Source organism: Loxodonta africana, chromosome 18 (genome assembly GCF_030014295.1).
Source record: "Loxodonta africana isolate mLoxAfr1 chromosome 18, mLoxAfr1.hap2, whole genome shotgun sequence".
In the NCBI taxonomy this organism is placed as follows: Eukaryota; Metazoa; Chordata; class Mammalia; order Proboscidea; family Elephantidae; genus Loxodonta; species Loxodonta africana.
Window position 1 is genome coordinate 11,293,299 of NC_087359.1, and position 16,356 is coordinate 11,309,654.

The following is a 16,356-nucleotide window of genomic DNA, read 5'->3' on the forward strand; positions in this document are numbered from 1 at the left end:
GTAAGCTTGTGTCCACCCAGATTGGTTCATTATTGTGATAAATATTATTTCAGCAGCAACCATGTTGTATAGTATGTCGGCTTGAAGATAAATTTCCAAGATATTCAGGTATTTTAAAACCTTGGACTGACCATTAATGCATATTCATTGAGTGCCTGGATTATTTCTGGCACAACTTTTAAGTGTATGCTACAGAGGGGATCTGTATTTGGGTCTGTTAGTGAACGTGTCCCTTTCTGCTGCCCTCTTGAGAAGCTGCGTACGTGTGGCGGCATGTCTGTGCCTTCCACTGGTCTGTGGCCCAATTTTCTCTGTGAAATAGAAGTTACTTTGATTTTGGAGAGGTACATGCTGTGCTTTTTGAGTGTTTGTATTCGGCAAGAGAGAGATCCGGAAGTGATGTACACACAGAGAACAAACTTTTTCCCTCTTGTTTCCAGAGACTGTGAGGACACCACCTCGCCCTTCCCTTCCTGCCCCGCAGGCCCGGAGCCCAGGGGAGGTGCCTGGGCCACCACCAGATGGTAGCCTGCCCTTAGGACAGATGCAGCCCTGCTTCACTGTTCAGGTAACAGTCCCTCATCTGAGGAATGGGCTTTACTTATATGTATATATGTATATCATTTCTTAAGTTGTCGTTGAAAATATACACAGCAAAAAAATACACCAATTCAAGTTTCTACATGTACAATTCAGTGACACTGATTACATTCTTTGAGTGTGTAAACATTCTCACCCTCCTTTTCTGAGTTCTTCTTCCCCCATTAACGTGAACTCACTGCCCCCTAAGTTTCCTGTCTAACCTTTCAAGTTGCTATTGTCAATTGATCTCATATAGGTAGGTCTTAAAAGAGCATAATGCTCTAGGCAGACTTTTTTTTTTTTTACCAGTTAAGCTAAATTATTGTCTGGTTTTAAGGAGTCTTCAGGGGATATTTTTGGTTTAAGGTTTAAAGATTATCTCAGGGCAATAATTTCAGGGGTTCACTCACCTTTCCTGGCTCCAGGAAGTTGGGAGTCCATGAAAACTTGAGATTCTATTCTGTATTTTCCTCCTTTTGAAAAGAATTCTTCTATAGAATCTTTGATCAAAATGTTCAGTAATGGTAGCTGGGCACCATCCAATTCTCCTGGTCTCACGGCAAAGGAGGCAGTTGTTGCTGGAGGCAATTGGCCACACGTTCCATCTCCTCCTCCTATTCCTGACTCTCCTTTCTCTGTGGCTCCAGGCGAATAGAGACCAATTGTTGTGCCTGGATGGCTGCTTGCAAGCCTTTAAGACCTCAGGCACTATGCAACAAACTAGGAGGTGGAACAGAAGCACTAGACATGTTATTAGACCACTTAACTGGGTTGAGGCTCATGAAACCATGATCCTAAACCTCCAAACCAAGGAACCAAATCTCATGAGGTGTTTGGTTGTTGCAGTGCAATGGATTGCTGTTATATGGCCTTTCTTGCCATGGTCTTGTAACTCCCACTGTATGGCTAGGTGGGACTATGCAAATGAGGTGCTTGTGGCCCACCAAGGTGATTGGATAGCTTCCTAATAATGCGAGTAAGGTGCATGGTACCCTTTAGGGGTAAAAAAAAAAAAAATGGTAGGATCATGTAAATAAGGTGTATGGAACCCTAACAAGGGGATTGGTCGGTTTTGGCACCCCACTAGGCTTGGCAAATGAGCCATCCCAGAGGCAGAAAGGGGGGGACCTCACTACCACCAAGAAGAGACGGGAGTGCATTGTGTCCTTTGGACCTGGGGTTCCTGCGCTGAGAACCTCCTAGACTCAGAAGACAAAGAAAGAGCTGTAACACTGGAGATGGCTCAAGACAGTGAGAAGTGGTGGCAAGAACGGCAGAGAACCGGCAGCAGCAGAACTAGGAGACCAGTAGGAGACATTGCGTTCCTGGCCCACAGAGCAAAAAACCTGAGCCACGTTGGACAGGAGGCTTGCCTGCGGAGTGGGGTGCCTCTGGGCACTTGTCCGCAGAGCTAAAAAGGTTTGTAACACTTGCCTAAGCAGGGCAGAGGCCAGGCCGAGGGGCCGAGGGCCAGAGAGAGACCTGCCTGTGGGCACAGCTGAGAAGTGGCTGTCCTTATCAAAGAACTGTATCCTGAGTGTTCCTAAACCTGAATTGTAACCTGTTACTTCCCTCATAAACCGCGTAACTGTGAGTACAGTCTGCGCGTTCTGTGTGGCCATTCCAAAGAGTTACCGAACCCAGCAGAGAAGGAAAGAGTGCCTTGGGAGGGATGGCTGGTGTTAGGATTTGTAAAAAGGTTGGAGAGTGGAGGTATGTCTGACCTCTCCTCATAGCAGTCAGCCTTGGGCTGTTGATGCTAATGAGTCTCCTCCCCTAGTGAAGTGAGAGGAGCCCTGGTAGTGCAGTGGTTAACAGCTTGGCTGCTAATCAAAAGGTCGGCAGTTTGAATCCACCAGCCGCTCCTTGGAAACCCCACGGGGCAGTCCTACTCTGTCCTGTAGGGTCACTTTGAGTCAGAATCGACTCCATGGCAACAGGTAGTGAAGTGATAGGAGAAGGTCTGATGCTGCTGCCACACCATGTTTACAGTTGTACATATGCAGCTGCAGCAGCTACTCCTTTGTTTTTGTCATTGTTGTGAATATCTGTATCGCACAACTTTTGCCAATAAGCAATGGATTTTTAATAGCTTTTACTAGTTGTTTAAGTATTGCCATTTCATTTAAAAAAACCTCCCAATTTTCAGTACCCAAACATAGTTACCAGTAGCATTTCAATGTGTTTCCTGCTGTTTTTTTTTAATTATAAATTATACATATTATAAAATGTATATGTACAGTTTCAAGGGTAAGAACCTGAACAGTTCCTGACCGCCTGTCAGAATTAGGGAGGCCCTCAGCGCCTCTCTCCTCGCGCACCCCTTGCTGTCACGCGTGGTTATACCGCCTTTCCGTGTACTTATCTTTCTTTTTTTCAGTGATGTTTTCTCAGGATGAGACCCTGTGATATGTGGTTTTATAAGCTGTTCTTTTTCAATTTTATTTTGAACATTTTCCTTTGATATTAACTATTCAGAATACTTTTGCTGATGCTTTTACTCATATAGGGTATATCATTATCACTTTAACCATTTCTACTTCTGTTGGGCCTTCATATTTTTTTTCAATTTCTTGTTAATATAAATAACAATATGATAAATATTCTTGTATATAAATATTTGTGCTATTTCTTGATCACCTTAGAACAAATTTGTAGAATTAAAATCACTGGATTGAAGATACACACATTTTTAAGACTTTTGATCCATACCACCAAATTACTTTCCAGAAAGCTTGTACCAATTTATACACCACGAGCAGTGAGTGAGAATGCCTATTTTACCGGGGAATTCTGTTTTAAATTTTTACCAATATGATAGGTTAAAAAAAAATTGCCTCTTTGAAAACTTTCTTTGATCCTTAGTAGTGTTAAAGTTTTTAATCTATTTATTGGCCATTTGCACTTTTTCTCTTGGATAGTTCTTTTATTCATATCCTTTGTTAATTTTTCTGCTGGTGCGTTTGCACGTTTCTTGTTGCTTTGTGAGAGCTCTTTACATATTAAAGTGATTGCCACTTGTCTGTTACACATCTTTCCCACACTAGTCATTTGCCTTTTAATTTTTTGACTGTTTTTATTTATTTTTTTAACCTTCAGTTTTTTTTTTTTAAATCTAATAAGTTGTCAGTTGATTTTAATGATTTAGGTTAGAGAGTCCTTATTATTTTGTTTTCTATACAGTTCCTGAACTGGTGCTACACTGCTTTAAATACTGTAATATATTTAAATATCTCATAGGACAGGTTGGCTCTAATTTCTTTCCTACCAAATTACCTTGGCTATTTTTTCCCATTTATCCTTTAATGTGTGGGTATTGTTATTTAATTAATTCTGTCTTAGTTATCTAGTGCTGCTGTAACAGAAATACCACAAATGGATGTCTTTAACAAAGAGAAATTTATTTCCTCACCGTAAAGTAGGCTAAAAGTCCAAATTCAGGGCGTCAGCTCCAGGTGAAAGCTTTCTCTCTCTGTCAGCTCTGGAGGAAGGCCCTTGTCATCAATCTTTCCCTGGTAGAGGAGCTTCTCAGTGCAGGGACCTCAGGTCCAAAGGACAAGCTATTCTCCTGGCTCTTGTTTCTTGGTGGTATAAGGTCCCCATATCTCTCTGCTGACCTTTCTCTTTTATATCTCAAAAGAGATTTCCTTAAGACACAATCTAATCTTGTAGATCTCATCAACATAACTGCCCCTAATCCCTCTCATTAACATCATAGTGATAGGATTTATAACACACAGGAAAATCACATCAGATGACAAATCCTGGACAATCACACAGTACTGGGAATCATGGTGTCATGGATAGAATTATGTCCCTCAAAAATGTGGGTATCAGTTTGGCTGGGCCATGATTGCTGGTATTGCGTGATTTTCCTATGTGTTGTAAATCCCGCCTCTGTGATGTTGATGAGGGAGGATGGGCAGCAGTTGTGTTAGTGAGGCAGGACTCAGTCTACAAGATTGGATTGTGTCTTGAGGCAATCTCTTGAGATATAAAAGAAAGAAGTGAGCAGAGAGACAGGCAGACTTCCTACCACCAACCAAGCAGTGCCGGGAGCAGAGGGCATCCTTTGGACCCAGGGTTCCTGTGTGGAGACGCTCCTAGTCCAGGGAAATATTGATGAGAAGGCCTACAGAGATAGAAGGCCTACAGAGATAGAAAGCCTTCCCCTGGAGCTGACGCCCTGAATTTGGACTTTTAGGCTACTTTACTCTGAGGAAATAAACTTCTCTTTGTTAAAGCCATCCACTTGTGGTATTTCTGTTATAGCAGCACTAGATGACTAAGACACATGGCCTAGCCAAATTGATACACATATTTTTGGGGGACACAATTCAATCCATGACAAATGCTATAATATTTTTAGACATGTAAGAAAATACAAAGATTAATGTAATGAGCATGCATGTGTACACTGCCCAACCTAATCAACAAAACATCACGAAGTCCGACCCCTTTGAGTGCCCTGCCCTAAGATCCTGTCCCTCGCGCTTCTCAAGCTTCTTTCAGCCTCTCCCCCCAGCAGGTACTTGAAGGTCTCTGTAAACATCGTCAGGCTGCACGTGCCCTCTGCACACACTTTCCACCCAGCAGGCTTTTTTGAGCTGCAGCCGTGTTGATGCATGCAGTTCCATTCAGGGTTGGCAGACTTTCTGCAAAGACCCAGAGAGTAAATACTTCCAGCTTTGAGGGCCAAACGGGCACAGTTGCAACGGCTCAGCTCTGACAGCACTCACAGACCACACGTAAATGAGTGGGGATGACTGTGCTCAGATGAACTTTATGTGTGGACTTTTGAATGTTAAGTTCGTGTATTTTCGCATGTTATTAAATACTCTTACGATTTTTTTCAACGGGGTGGATTACTTAAAAATGTATTTGGTGGGTATATCTTCACCACAGTTAAAAAGTATAAACTATTTGCAGCTTCTGGGCTGTACAGAAAAAGAAGACGAGCTGCGTGTGGCCCGCAGCCTCTCTTTGCCAACCCACGGCCCAGAGACTAGTTGGTATATTTTCTACTGTGTGGAAACACCAACGTTTGTTTACCTTCCTCCTGTTGATGGGCACGGAGGTCGTTTACAGTTTTTATCCATGAGCGTTGTTGTACGTGTGTGTGTGTCTGGTTTATGTGTAGAAAAATGCTTCTAGGGTGTGTACCTGGGGTGAGAACCGCAGAGGAAGCTCGAGGGTTAATACGCATGAAAAGATGTTCCTCATCACAAGCATCAGGGGCATGTGTGACTGAGGGGGCTGGTGTAATCAAGCAGGAGCACACAGACACCATCTGAAGCAGCGCTGTAGACGCTGCTGCTGGCCTTTGTAGAGGAGGACCTGGGCCTCCTTGCGGCCGCCCCGCTCACAGCTCCTCGTGGGTCCAGCTCTTTGTAATAGTTCTTTCCTTTCTTCCTGCCTCTCCCTCTCGTGACCAGTGAGGTAACTCTTCTCTTGGCCCGGAGAGCCTGCACTGCACAGGGAGATTATAAGGGGGCCTCAACTACTATCTCCTGTCAGGCTCGTGGCCAGTGGAAATGTTGCCTGGGTGGCCCGTGGCCTTGCTGGGTGTCGGGGGAGAGCAGGAGGGTTGCTTCTTGAATTGATGGTTTAGGCCTGGCTTGTGGTGGTGGGTGTGTTGCCCAGCAAAGCCCGTCTCAAACACCAGGAATTTGGGGAGAGCATTTTTCACAATCCTGTGGGAAAGCTCATCGAGGCTTCTCTGGCTCATAAGCTGCGGAAGCTGTTGAATCCCAAGATCAGCAAGTAAGATGGCAGGCTGCAGGATCACAGGCTGTGGAGGCTGGCAGATCCCAAGACTGGCAGGTAAACTGCTAGCTCAAGTCCCAAGAACCAGAGGACAGATGAACGGGAGCCAGCCACAGGATCCAGGATTCTCCTGCTGTTGGGTTTTCCCATACAAGATGCTGGGAATGCCAAGAAGGAGGTTCTCCAAGTGCTAGGGAGAACCAAAAACTGTCAGAAGAAATACGGCCCCAAGAAGCTGTAGGGGGGAAGCAAGGCAGGGGCAAGGCGGCCCTACTGCTCTGTGCACCTGAGGGCATTCTCTGGGGCACCTGCCCTCCGCGTCCTCTGAGGTTCACCTCCCATTATGGCTGGGTAGCCTGAACCTGGGTTCCACAGTCACCCTACAAGTGTCTGAGCTGCCCAGCTCGTTGTACGGCATGGACACCCCAGTGTTGCCAGCAGACTCTGCAGGCCTCCAGCAGCCAACCTCTGATGGTGCATCTCTGAGCCCAGCTGCTGTCCACATGCATATCGGGGTGAACCAGGCAGGGACCTTTGCATCCTCCAGGCTCGAGAGAGGCTAGCGTTTTAGTGCCCAGGGCAGCCGCAACAAAAGGCCACCAGGCGGGCGGCTCTGGAGGCCAGAAGTCCAAATTTGGGGCCCTGCTGTCTCTGCCGGCTCTGGAGAGGCTCCTTCCTTGTTTGGCTCGGCCCCAGGTTTGGCGCTCCTTAGCTTGTATGCAAATCCTCACTTACCATCTACCCCCGGTGTGGGACTCTGTTCTGTGTCTGTTCCCTCTTTTTATAAAACATCACTCAGAAGGGATTAGGGCTAGGACCCACCCTGCTGGGCTGTGATTTCACTGTAACACCTGCACAGGAAAACCGCATTTCCAGACAAGGTCACATTCACAAGTGCTGGGGTTAGGACTTCAACTTATATTTTGAGGGGACACAGTTCACCCATAACAGGTGGTTTCCAAGGATGATTTTCTTTCCTGACTTTTATAGAGCCAGCCCAGAATTCCCACGGTGACTTGCAAATCAAGCCGTCAGAAAGAAAACAGGTCCCCAAAGCCACCGCAGGCCCAGGAACCCTGTGAGGAAAACAGCCGCCACACCCAGAGGTCGTTGTCGTTGGTCAGCAGCTCCCTCCAGGACACATGGAAGTTACTAGATCTGGGGTCCAGTCCTTCTGGCCCCACCTCCCAGGATGACTCAACTCCAGGTAGGAGAAACAGGCTTCTCTGGGCTCTGCCAGCGTGTCCGGGTACTGGCAGGAGGGTGTCTGGTGGCCTTCCTCTCAGGCTTGAGAGGAAGTGCCTGCATTCTTTCTGCCTATCCAAACTCCTGCACTTTGTTTTACCAAAAACCAAACCCGTTGCCGTCGAGTCAATTCTGACTCATAGCAACCCTATAGGGCAGGGTGGAACTGCCCCACAGGGTTTCCTAGGCTGTAAATCTTTACCGAAGCGGACTGCCACATCATTCTCTCACGGACCAGCTGATGTATTTGAACTGCCGACCTCTTGGTTAGCAGCTGAGCACTTAACCACTGCGCCGCCAGGGCTCCCTCACTTTGTTTTAATAGGGTATAAAGCCATGTATATGTGGCACAAGCAGTTTGTACTCAGCTACTATAAACCTAAAGGTTGAGGGTTCAAACCTGCCTGATAGCATCACAGAAGACAGACCTAGCAATCTGCTTCCATAAAAACTGTTGTTGTTAGGTGCCACTGAGTTGGTTCTGACTCATAGTGACGCTGTCTGTGTACAACAGAACAAAACATTGCCCAGTCCGACGCCATCCTCATAATCATTGCTGTGTTTGAGCCCATTGTTGCAGCCACTGTGTCAATCCATCTCATTGAGGATCTTCCTCTTTTTCGCTGACCTCTACTTTACCAAGCATGATGTCCTTCTCTGGGGACTGGTCCCTCCTGATAACATGTCCAAAGAACGTGAGACAAAGTCTAACCATCCTTGCTTCTAAGGAACATTCTGGCTGTACTTCTTCCAAGACAGACTTGTTCTTCTGGCAGTCCATGGTACATTCAATATTCATCAACCCCATATTTCAAAGGTATCAGTTCTTCTTCGGTCTCCCTTACTCATTGTCCAGTTCCATGAAGATTACAGTCTGGAAAACTGTGTGGGGTTGTTCTCGTCTGTCACACAGGGTTGCCATGATTCGGAATTGACCCAGCAACAAAGGGTTTGGTTTTTTGGTCTTGATAAATTCCTTTCCTCTGCTTTGGTTCCTGAATATGTCACATACTATGGTGGCATACTTGTAGGGCAGAAACCTTGTCTCCTAGCTGATGCGGATCAGTGTGTTTTGCTTTGAATGGATTCCATGTGATGAGTGGAATGATTCCTCCTCAGGGAGCTGGCATGGAGTAGAGTCCCGTTACTCCATCAGAGACGGGCTTTCCTCAGTCTCGTAATGCCAGGGTGGCTTCAGAAGCACGTGTCCTCATCCTGTGGCCATCCCAGCATTGCTGCCCTCAGGCCCCTCTCTCTCTGTCACCTAAGTCACATGCCCAGGCCACACCTTTAGTTGATTCTCACCATCATTGTGATGCTTTTGGGAAAACTCATCTGAAGGGCCCGCCTTTGGGGAACTGCGTGAGACCAATATGTAGCAAGAAGATGGAGGGAGGAAAAGACCAGGCTGTCTGAAGACAGCTGGGAACCCAAACGTGAGGTGAGGAGATGGAGGTGGACTGTAATCTACTCGGTATCTGTACTGTGTGCCTACTGAATCCGTACCGCGTCCATACCACGTCTGTTCCGCGTCCGTACACCCAGAGCTTCCTTGAGTTTTCTTTACAACTGCAGAGTGCTCCGTTATGTGGTGCTACGTAGCTTACTTAACAGTCTCCCATCAATGCATTTATTAGGTTATTTCCAATCTTTTACCATTACAAATAATGTTAAATTGAATAACCCCGTACGTACACTAGAGTGAGTGTGTGAAAGTACATATGTAAATTCCTAAAAGGGGGATGCTTTGTCAAAGGCATATATTCGTGTAGTTTTGGTAGATTCTGTCATTTTGACCTCCACAGAGACTGTCTGGGGTCACACTCCCACCAGCGGTGTTTGAGAGTGCTCCTTCCAGCCCTCTCCTGCACAGGGCTATTAGACGTTCATCTTTGCAGTCTCATAGGTGTAGTTTTAACTCGCGCTTAGGAGGCATTTCCATTTCCTCTTCTGTCAATTCTCTGCCCGTTTATATACTGGATTGTTGTCTTTTTCCATTATGATGTGTAGGAACTTATTAACCATGATGGAAATCAGGCCTTTCCTGAGACATGAATTGCAGATATTTTCCCCTGGTTTTTCATATGTCTTTTGACCTTGCTTATAGTAGTTTGTCATGCACTTATTTTCCGTTTTTATGTAGTTAATGTCTTTGTTTTAAACTGTTTCTGGTTTTTTGTGCCATACTTAAGCCTTTTCCATCTCAAGATAAGAAATTATTCTCCCATGATTTCTTCTAATACAGCTATGGTTTCATTTTTTATTAAATATTTAAATCCATGATCCATTTGGAAATTATCATGGTATGTGGTTGTCTTAGCCATCTGATGCTGCTATAACAGAAATACCACAAGCGGATGGGTTCAACAAACAGAATTTTATTCTCTCACAGTCCAGTAGGCTACAAGTCCAAATTCAGGGCACCAGCTCCAGGGGAAGGCTTCTCTCTCTGTCAGAGTTGGAGGAAGGTCCTTGTCATCAATCTTCCCTGATGGAGGAGTTTCTCAGTGTAGGGACTCTGGGTCCAAAGGATGCACTATGCTCCTGGTGCTTCTTTTTTGGTGGTATGAGGTCCCCCTATCTCTCTGCTTGATTCTTTTATATCACAAAAGAGATTGGCTCAAATTGTAGGTTAATTTTACAGATTGAGTCTACATAACTGCTGCTAATCCCAACTCATCAACAACATAGAGATAGGATTTATAGGACATAGGGAAATCACATCAAATGACAAAATGGTGGACAATCACACAATACTGGAAGTCACAACCTAGCCAAGTTGACACATTTTGGGGGGACACAGTTCAATCCATGACAACAGTATATATGGTATGAAGTAGAAACCCAAATTCCTTTTTCCCTGGTGGCTACTCAGAGGCCTCAACAGCAGTTACTAAGTAACTCATTGTTATGGACTGAATTATGTCCCCAAAAAATATGTGTTGTAAATCCTAATCTCTGTGCCTGTGATGGAGCCCTGGTGGCACAGTGGTAAGCATTTGGCTGCTAACCAAAAGGTTGGCAGTTCGAATCCACCAGCTGCTCCTTGGAAACCCTATGGAGCAGCTCTACTCTGTCCTGTAGGGCTGCTATGAGTCAGAATCAACTCGATGGTAACAGGTTTTACTATAACCTATGGGACCAGGGACATACATGCGGTCGGACATTGCCTGAATGAACGCTATACAGCACAAGGGATTTGCTTTTTTTTTTTTAATGCCTGTGGTTGTAATCCTGTTTGGAAATGGGTTGTCTCTGCAATGCTAATATAACAGGATTTGTGTTGGGTGTGTCTTGAGTCAATCTCTTTTGACACATAAAAGATTAAACAAGCATGAGAGAAGCAGAGATGGGGGAAAGTTGATGCCAAGACACATGGAGATCTGCAAGGAACCAGAAAGCAGAAGCTGAAGAGACAAGGACCTTCCCTCAGAGCCGACAGAGAGACAAAGCCTTCCCCTAGAGCTGGCACCCTGATTCAGATTCTAGCCTCCTAAACTTTAAGAAAACAAATATGTTGGTTTAAGTTATTTGCTTGTTGTATTTCTGTTTATAGCAGCACTAGATAACTAAAACCCATTGCCATCTAGTTAATTCCAACTCATAGACACTGTGGTTACCCACTTGTTTGGAATCCCGCTTTCATTGTAATACTAAATTTTCCATCTCTTTTGAGTCTGTACCTGGACTGTTTATTCTGTTCCACTGACCTGCTGGTCTGGTCGTGCCCAGTGCTGTATTGTTTGAATTGTTATAGCTTTATGGTCCATTTTAATGTCTGGCTGCTCTAGTCTCCTCTTTACACTTCTTTTTCAGAATTTTCCTGGTTATTCTCATTTGTTTATTTTTTTTTTTCAATACCAACTTTAGATTCAGCTTGTCTGGTTCTCCAGCCCCTCCAATAAATAATACCCTATTGTTAGTTTTCTTGGTATTACATTAAATTTATATTCTGTCTGAGGGAGAAGTGACATCATAATGATGTCATGTTTTCTATTCTCTCTTCTACTCCAATTTTGCCTTCACTTCTGTAATATCTTTTTGTTTTCTCCTTTTTTTTTTTTTTTTTTTGAACACAGTCAGTTCAAACCATATCTCCGTTTTCTTAACACCTCTTACTTGAGCTTCTGTGTCTCTGTTTTGTGCTCTTGCTTCTTAGAGACTGTTGCTTCATCACAATTTTAAATTGATGACAGAAAATTGTACTATAATGTCTATCCCATCAGAAGTTTTGTTGGTGAATGTTGATTGTCACATAGTTTTCTTGTTTCCTTCCTGCTTTTTTCTGATAGCATTTTTGTCCACCCCCCACCCCATCTTTGAAAAAGATAAATTTTTCTGACCAGCTATTTATAAGAAGTTTATATAGGAAATGAGGCCAGGACCATTTTCCAGTCTAGCAGAATTTTGTTGTGTGTGTGTGTTTTCTTAAATAAGAGTTTGTTTAGTTTCTACTTATTCTTGGCCAATAAAAATCCATAGCTACTGGGTTTTTCACAAAGTACAGTTTCTCTTCTCCCCTTCCACCACAGACATCCCGACTTCTGCAAACATGGCTGCCCTGAACAGTTCCTTTTAATCCCCCCTTCTGTCTTCTATAGGGTCACTATGAGTTGGCAATGGGTTTGGTTTTCTTTTTTTTTGGGCCTGTCTTCTAGGAATCACACATGGCCAGGGAAGCACTTGCTACCAGCCCGGTTTCTGCTGTTACAAACAAGGAATTGGGTTTTGCCCCTCAGGGTGTGCCACTCACCCTTGAGAAATGTGCTTTCCTGGAAGAAAAGACTGCATTTTTGTTTTTCACACCCTGTTTTCCTTGTGGATGATTTACAGGATGACAGGGAAGACGTTCTGACTTTATGATGACTTCAAGACAGAAATCAGCCTCCCTTTCCAATAAATCCAAAGAAATACACACATCCCTCCAAGTACTGCTCTGGCCATTCCCCACAGACCTCAGCGTGTAGGATTGCTTCTGTCACTCGGGCAAGCACTTCGTAATCCTCAGGACTTCTTTCCTTAACTTGAATAGATTTTTTTTTTATGTTTCCAAATTTGTGGGATTTTTTAAAAACTATCTTTTAGTTATTGATTTCTAAAATTTTTACATTGGTCAAAGAATAAAACCACTATGATGTCAATTCTTCTGAGAGGTATATGTTAAATCTACAACTACAATTATTGATTTATCTCCTTCTGTCAGTTGTTGCTCTTTATCTTTTGAGGTGCTTTGTTAGGTACATGTCTCTTTAGGTTCTTTGCCTTCTTGATCTCTTCTTCCTTTTACCCGTGTTTAGCATCCCTCCTGTTCCCTTAGCTTGTTTTGCACCAAGAAGCCTATTCTGTCTGATGCCGAGATTGCCCCGTAGGTCCTGCGTTGAGTCGTACTTGCCTAGGTCACCTATCTCCTTTTATTTTCAGATTTTCTGTACCCTTTGTTTATAGGGCGCCTTCTGCAGAAAATCTAGCACTTGCTTTTCATTTGCCCCAACCTGAAAGTCTGTGTGTTTGGTGGGTCGCATACGTTTCATCTATTGTGAGTACTCTTATACTAATGTTTTTTTCTACATCTTATTTTGTATTTTCTATTTGCCATGCTTTCTTTTTTTTTTTCTTCTCCTGTCTTCAGTTGGATAGATCACGTTTTCTGTTTTCTTCTGCTTGCATGTAAGTTATCTTCTCTATTTTTATTCTTCTGATGTTTACTCATAAATTTCATTATGACCCATACTTATTTTAATTTCTTCCTATCAGTTTCTTAAACTTTTCAACGTTTGTATTTTTTCCTCGGTAAAACAAGTTACCCTAACACGTTCTCACTTTCCATTGTCGTCGTCTTAGGGATGTGTTTGTGGAGGGGAGTTGTTTTTAGACAGAAGTGGATTTAACTAAGTTCTTTTTTATTTATCCTTACTTATTTTTACTTTCCGAATTTCTTGTAGTAGCCTTTTGGATATATTTTCCTTCTTGCTGGAATAATTCTTCCAAGATTATTTTAAAGGAGAGTTTTTGGGAAACTTTTTGAAGCCTTATATGTGAGTGTTTTTATTTTTGCCTCACATTTAAATACACTTTAACTAAATATAAAATTCCAGGCTTCCATTTCTAGTAATATATCAGGATAAGTACCTGGGTTGATGTTTCCACTAAAAATAGCTATAACTGCTATATAGAATACTAAGAATATCTTTGTGAAACATTAATAAGCTGACAAGAAGGTAAAGAAATCTCAAGACAAACAATTAAGTGAAGGAGGAACTCTGACAGGAAGTTGAGTACTGAAGTCGGCTTTTACCCCAAGAACTTTGTCAAACTGGGTGAACTTGAAATTTGGTATTCACAGCTTCACAGGGCTTCGAAAACAGGTGATAAAACCCAGGGCCCAGCCAAAGTGGGAGTCCAGTGGCCAAATCTTGCCCCCACCCACCTATAAAACTGGAACTCCAAAGGGCAACATTCTCAGTGTAAAGGTGAACCAGGATGCCCCCAGCCCCCTCCCATCCCATCAGGACCTGTGGGGAAAATCGAGACTTGTTCTCTGACACAGAGTGGGAGGTGGAGGGCTGCTCCTTACTTGCAAGCACAGGTCTGCTCTCATGTGGCTTACAGCCCCAGTCCACACTACGTGGGCGGTCTGATAAACCTCAGGCTGAAAATGCTGACTTAGAGGGATTCTGAACTTCTGGAGCCCTCAAGCACTAGGCAATAGCAAACGCAAATCATTTCAAGGGGGAGCCACCTCCATCCCAGAGCATAAATAATTCCCACAAATGAGATTTCAATGAAAAATAAGTAACATTAGTAGTGGTTGTTGCCCAACATGGCAGACACACTGATGTCACCGAATTGTATGTGTAAAACATGTTGAAATGGCAAATGATTTTTTATGTATCGGGAATAGACAGCAAAAGTAGACCTGGAATTCTCAGATACAGAGTATAAAATAACTATATTTAATATCTTTGAAGAAATAAAAGAAACTATAAAGACCAAGCAGATCTGAGAAAGTACAAATAGAACTTAAAGAAATGAAAAATGTAATAATTGAAATTACATAGACAGGTTTAACACAGATTATATGCCACAGAATTAATAAATGGATGTTAGATATGAAGAAATTATCCAGAGAGACAAAGAGATTTAAAAAATATGAAAAACAGGTTAAGAGACATGGAGGATAGAGTAAGAGTGTCTCATACAGGTTGATCAAAGCCTCAGAAGGAAAAGGAATATGGACACAGGCAACATTTGAAGGAATTAAGGCTGAGAATTTTCCAGATATGTTACAGGACACTAATCCTCAATTCCAAGAATTCTAACAAACCCCAATCTGAATAATCAAAAAGAAACACACACCTGAATACATCGCAATAAAACTGAGGAACAACAAAGATAATGTGATTATTTTGAAAGCAGCCAGAGAGAGAAGACAGATCGTCTTCCAGAAAGGAAGGGCTGACTGATCACTGACTTCTTATCAGCAGCAATGAAAGCCAGAAGACATTGAAGTGATATCTTTCATGTGCTGAGAGAAAATAGTTGTCAACCTAGAACTCCACACTTGGGGAAATGTGAGCAAAACAAACTTTTTCAGACAATAAAAGCTGAGAGGCTTTGCCACCAGATGTCCCTCACCAAGGACATTCCAAAGTAGGGATCAGCAAACTTTTTCTGTAAGGGGCCGGATAGGAAGCATTAGGCTTTTTGGGCTATAGGTCTCTTTTGCAACCACTCAGCACTGTCCTTGTAGCACAAAAGGCAGCCATAGACACTGATGGGCATGGCTGTGTTCCCTTAAGTTACTACAAAAGCAGGTGGCAGTCATGTCCTATTTCTTAAGCTGGATGATGGACAAACAGGTATCAGTTTCATTATTCTTTAAACTACATTGTTGTGTGTTGTGAAGTCGATTTTCAACTCACAGTGACTCCACATGACAGAGTAGAACTGTCCCTTAGAGTTTTCTAGGCTGTAATCTTCATGGGAGCAGGCCACCAGGCCTTTCTCCCATGGAGCCTCTGGGTAGGGTACCAGCCCTTTGGTTAGCAGCTGTCTTAGTCATCTAGTGCTGCCATAACAGAAATACCACAAGTGGATGGCTTTAACAAAGTGAAATTTATTTTCTCACAGTCTAATAGGTTACAAGTCCAAATTCAGGGCGTCAGCCCCAGGGGAAGGCTTTCTCTCTGTCGGCTCTGGAGGAAGGTCCTTGTCTTCAATCTTCCCCTAGTCGAGGAGCTTCTCAGGACCAAACAGAGCGCTCTGCTCCTGGTGCTGCTTTCTTGGTGGCATGAGGTTCCCAACTCTCTGCTTTCTTCGCTTTCTTTTTTACCTCTTGAGAGATAAAAGGTGGTGCAGGCCACATCCCAGGGAAATTCCCTTTACCTTGGATCAGGGAGGTGACCTGGGTAAGGGTAGTGTTACAATCCCACTGTAATCCTTTTAACATAAAATTACAATCACAAAATGGAGGACAACCACAGAACACTGGGAATCATGGCCTAACCAAGTTGATAACAAGCATTTCTGGGGGATATAATTCAATCCATGACAGCAGCCAAACACTTAACCATTGGGCCACCAGGGCTCCTTCTTTAAACTACGCATGTATATTATATTTTATATGTGCTTTACGTATTTTTGGAGCCCTGGTGGCACAGTGGTTAAGAGCTCGGCTGCTCACCAAAAGGTCGACAGTTCGAATCCACCAGCCACTCCTTGGAAACCCTATTGGGCGGTTCTACTCTGTCCTGTAGGGTCACT

The 16,356-nt window shown here is 43.5% G+C and overlaps 1 protein-coding gene across 4 annotated transcripts in view; it reads left to right on the plus strand.

The window, feature by feature from the left end:
• The window catches only part of FASN (fatty acid synthase), a 132,780-nt gene that overhangs the window by 71,557 nt on the left and 44,867 nt on the right, over positions 1-16,356 (plus strand). For all 4 annotated transcript variants that reach the window (XM_064270470.1, XM_064270476.1, XM_064270475.1 and 1 more), the window contains 2 exons: positions 441-568; positions 7,339-7,555. In XM_064270470.1, coding sequence (XP_064126540.1) covers positions 441-568; positions 7,339-7,555 — 345 coding nt within the window. The remainder of the gene's footprint in view (positions 1-440; positions 569-7,338; positions 7,556-16,356) is intronic.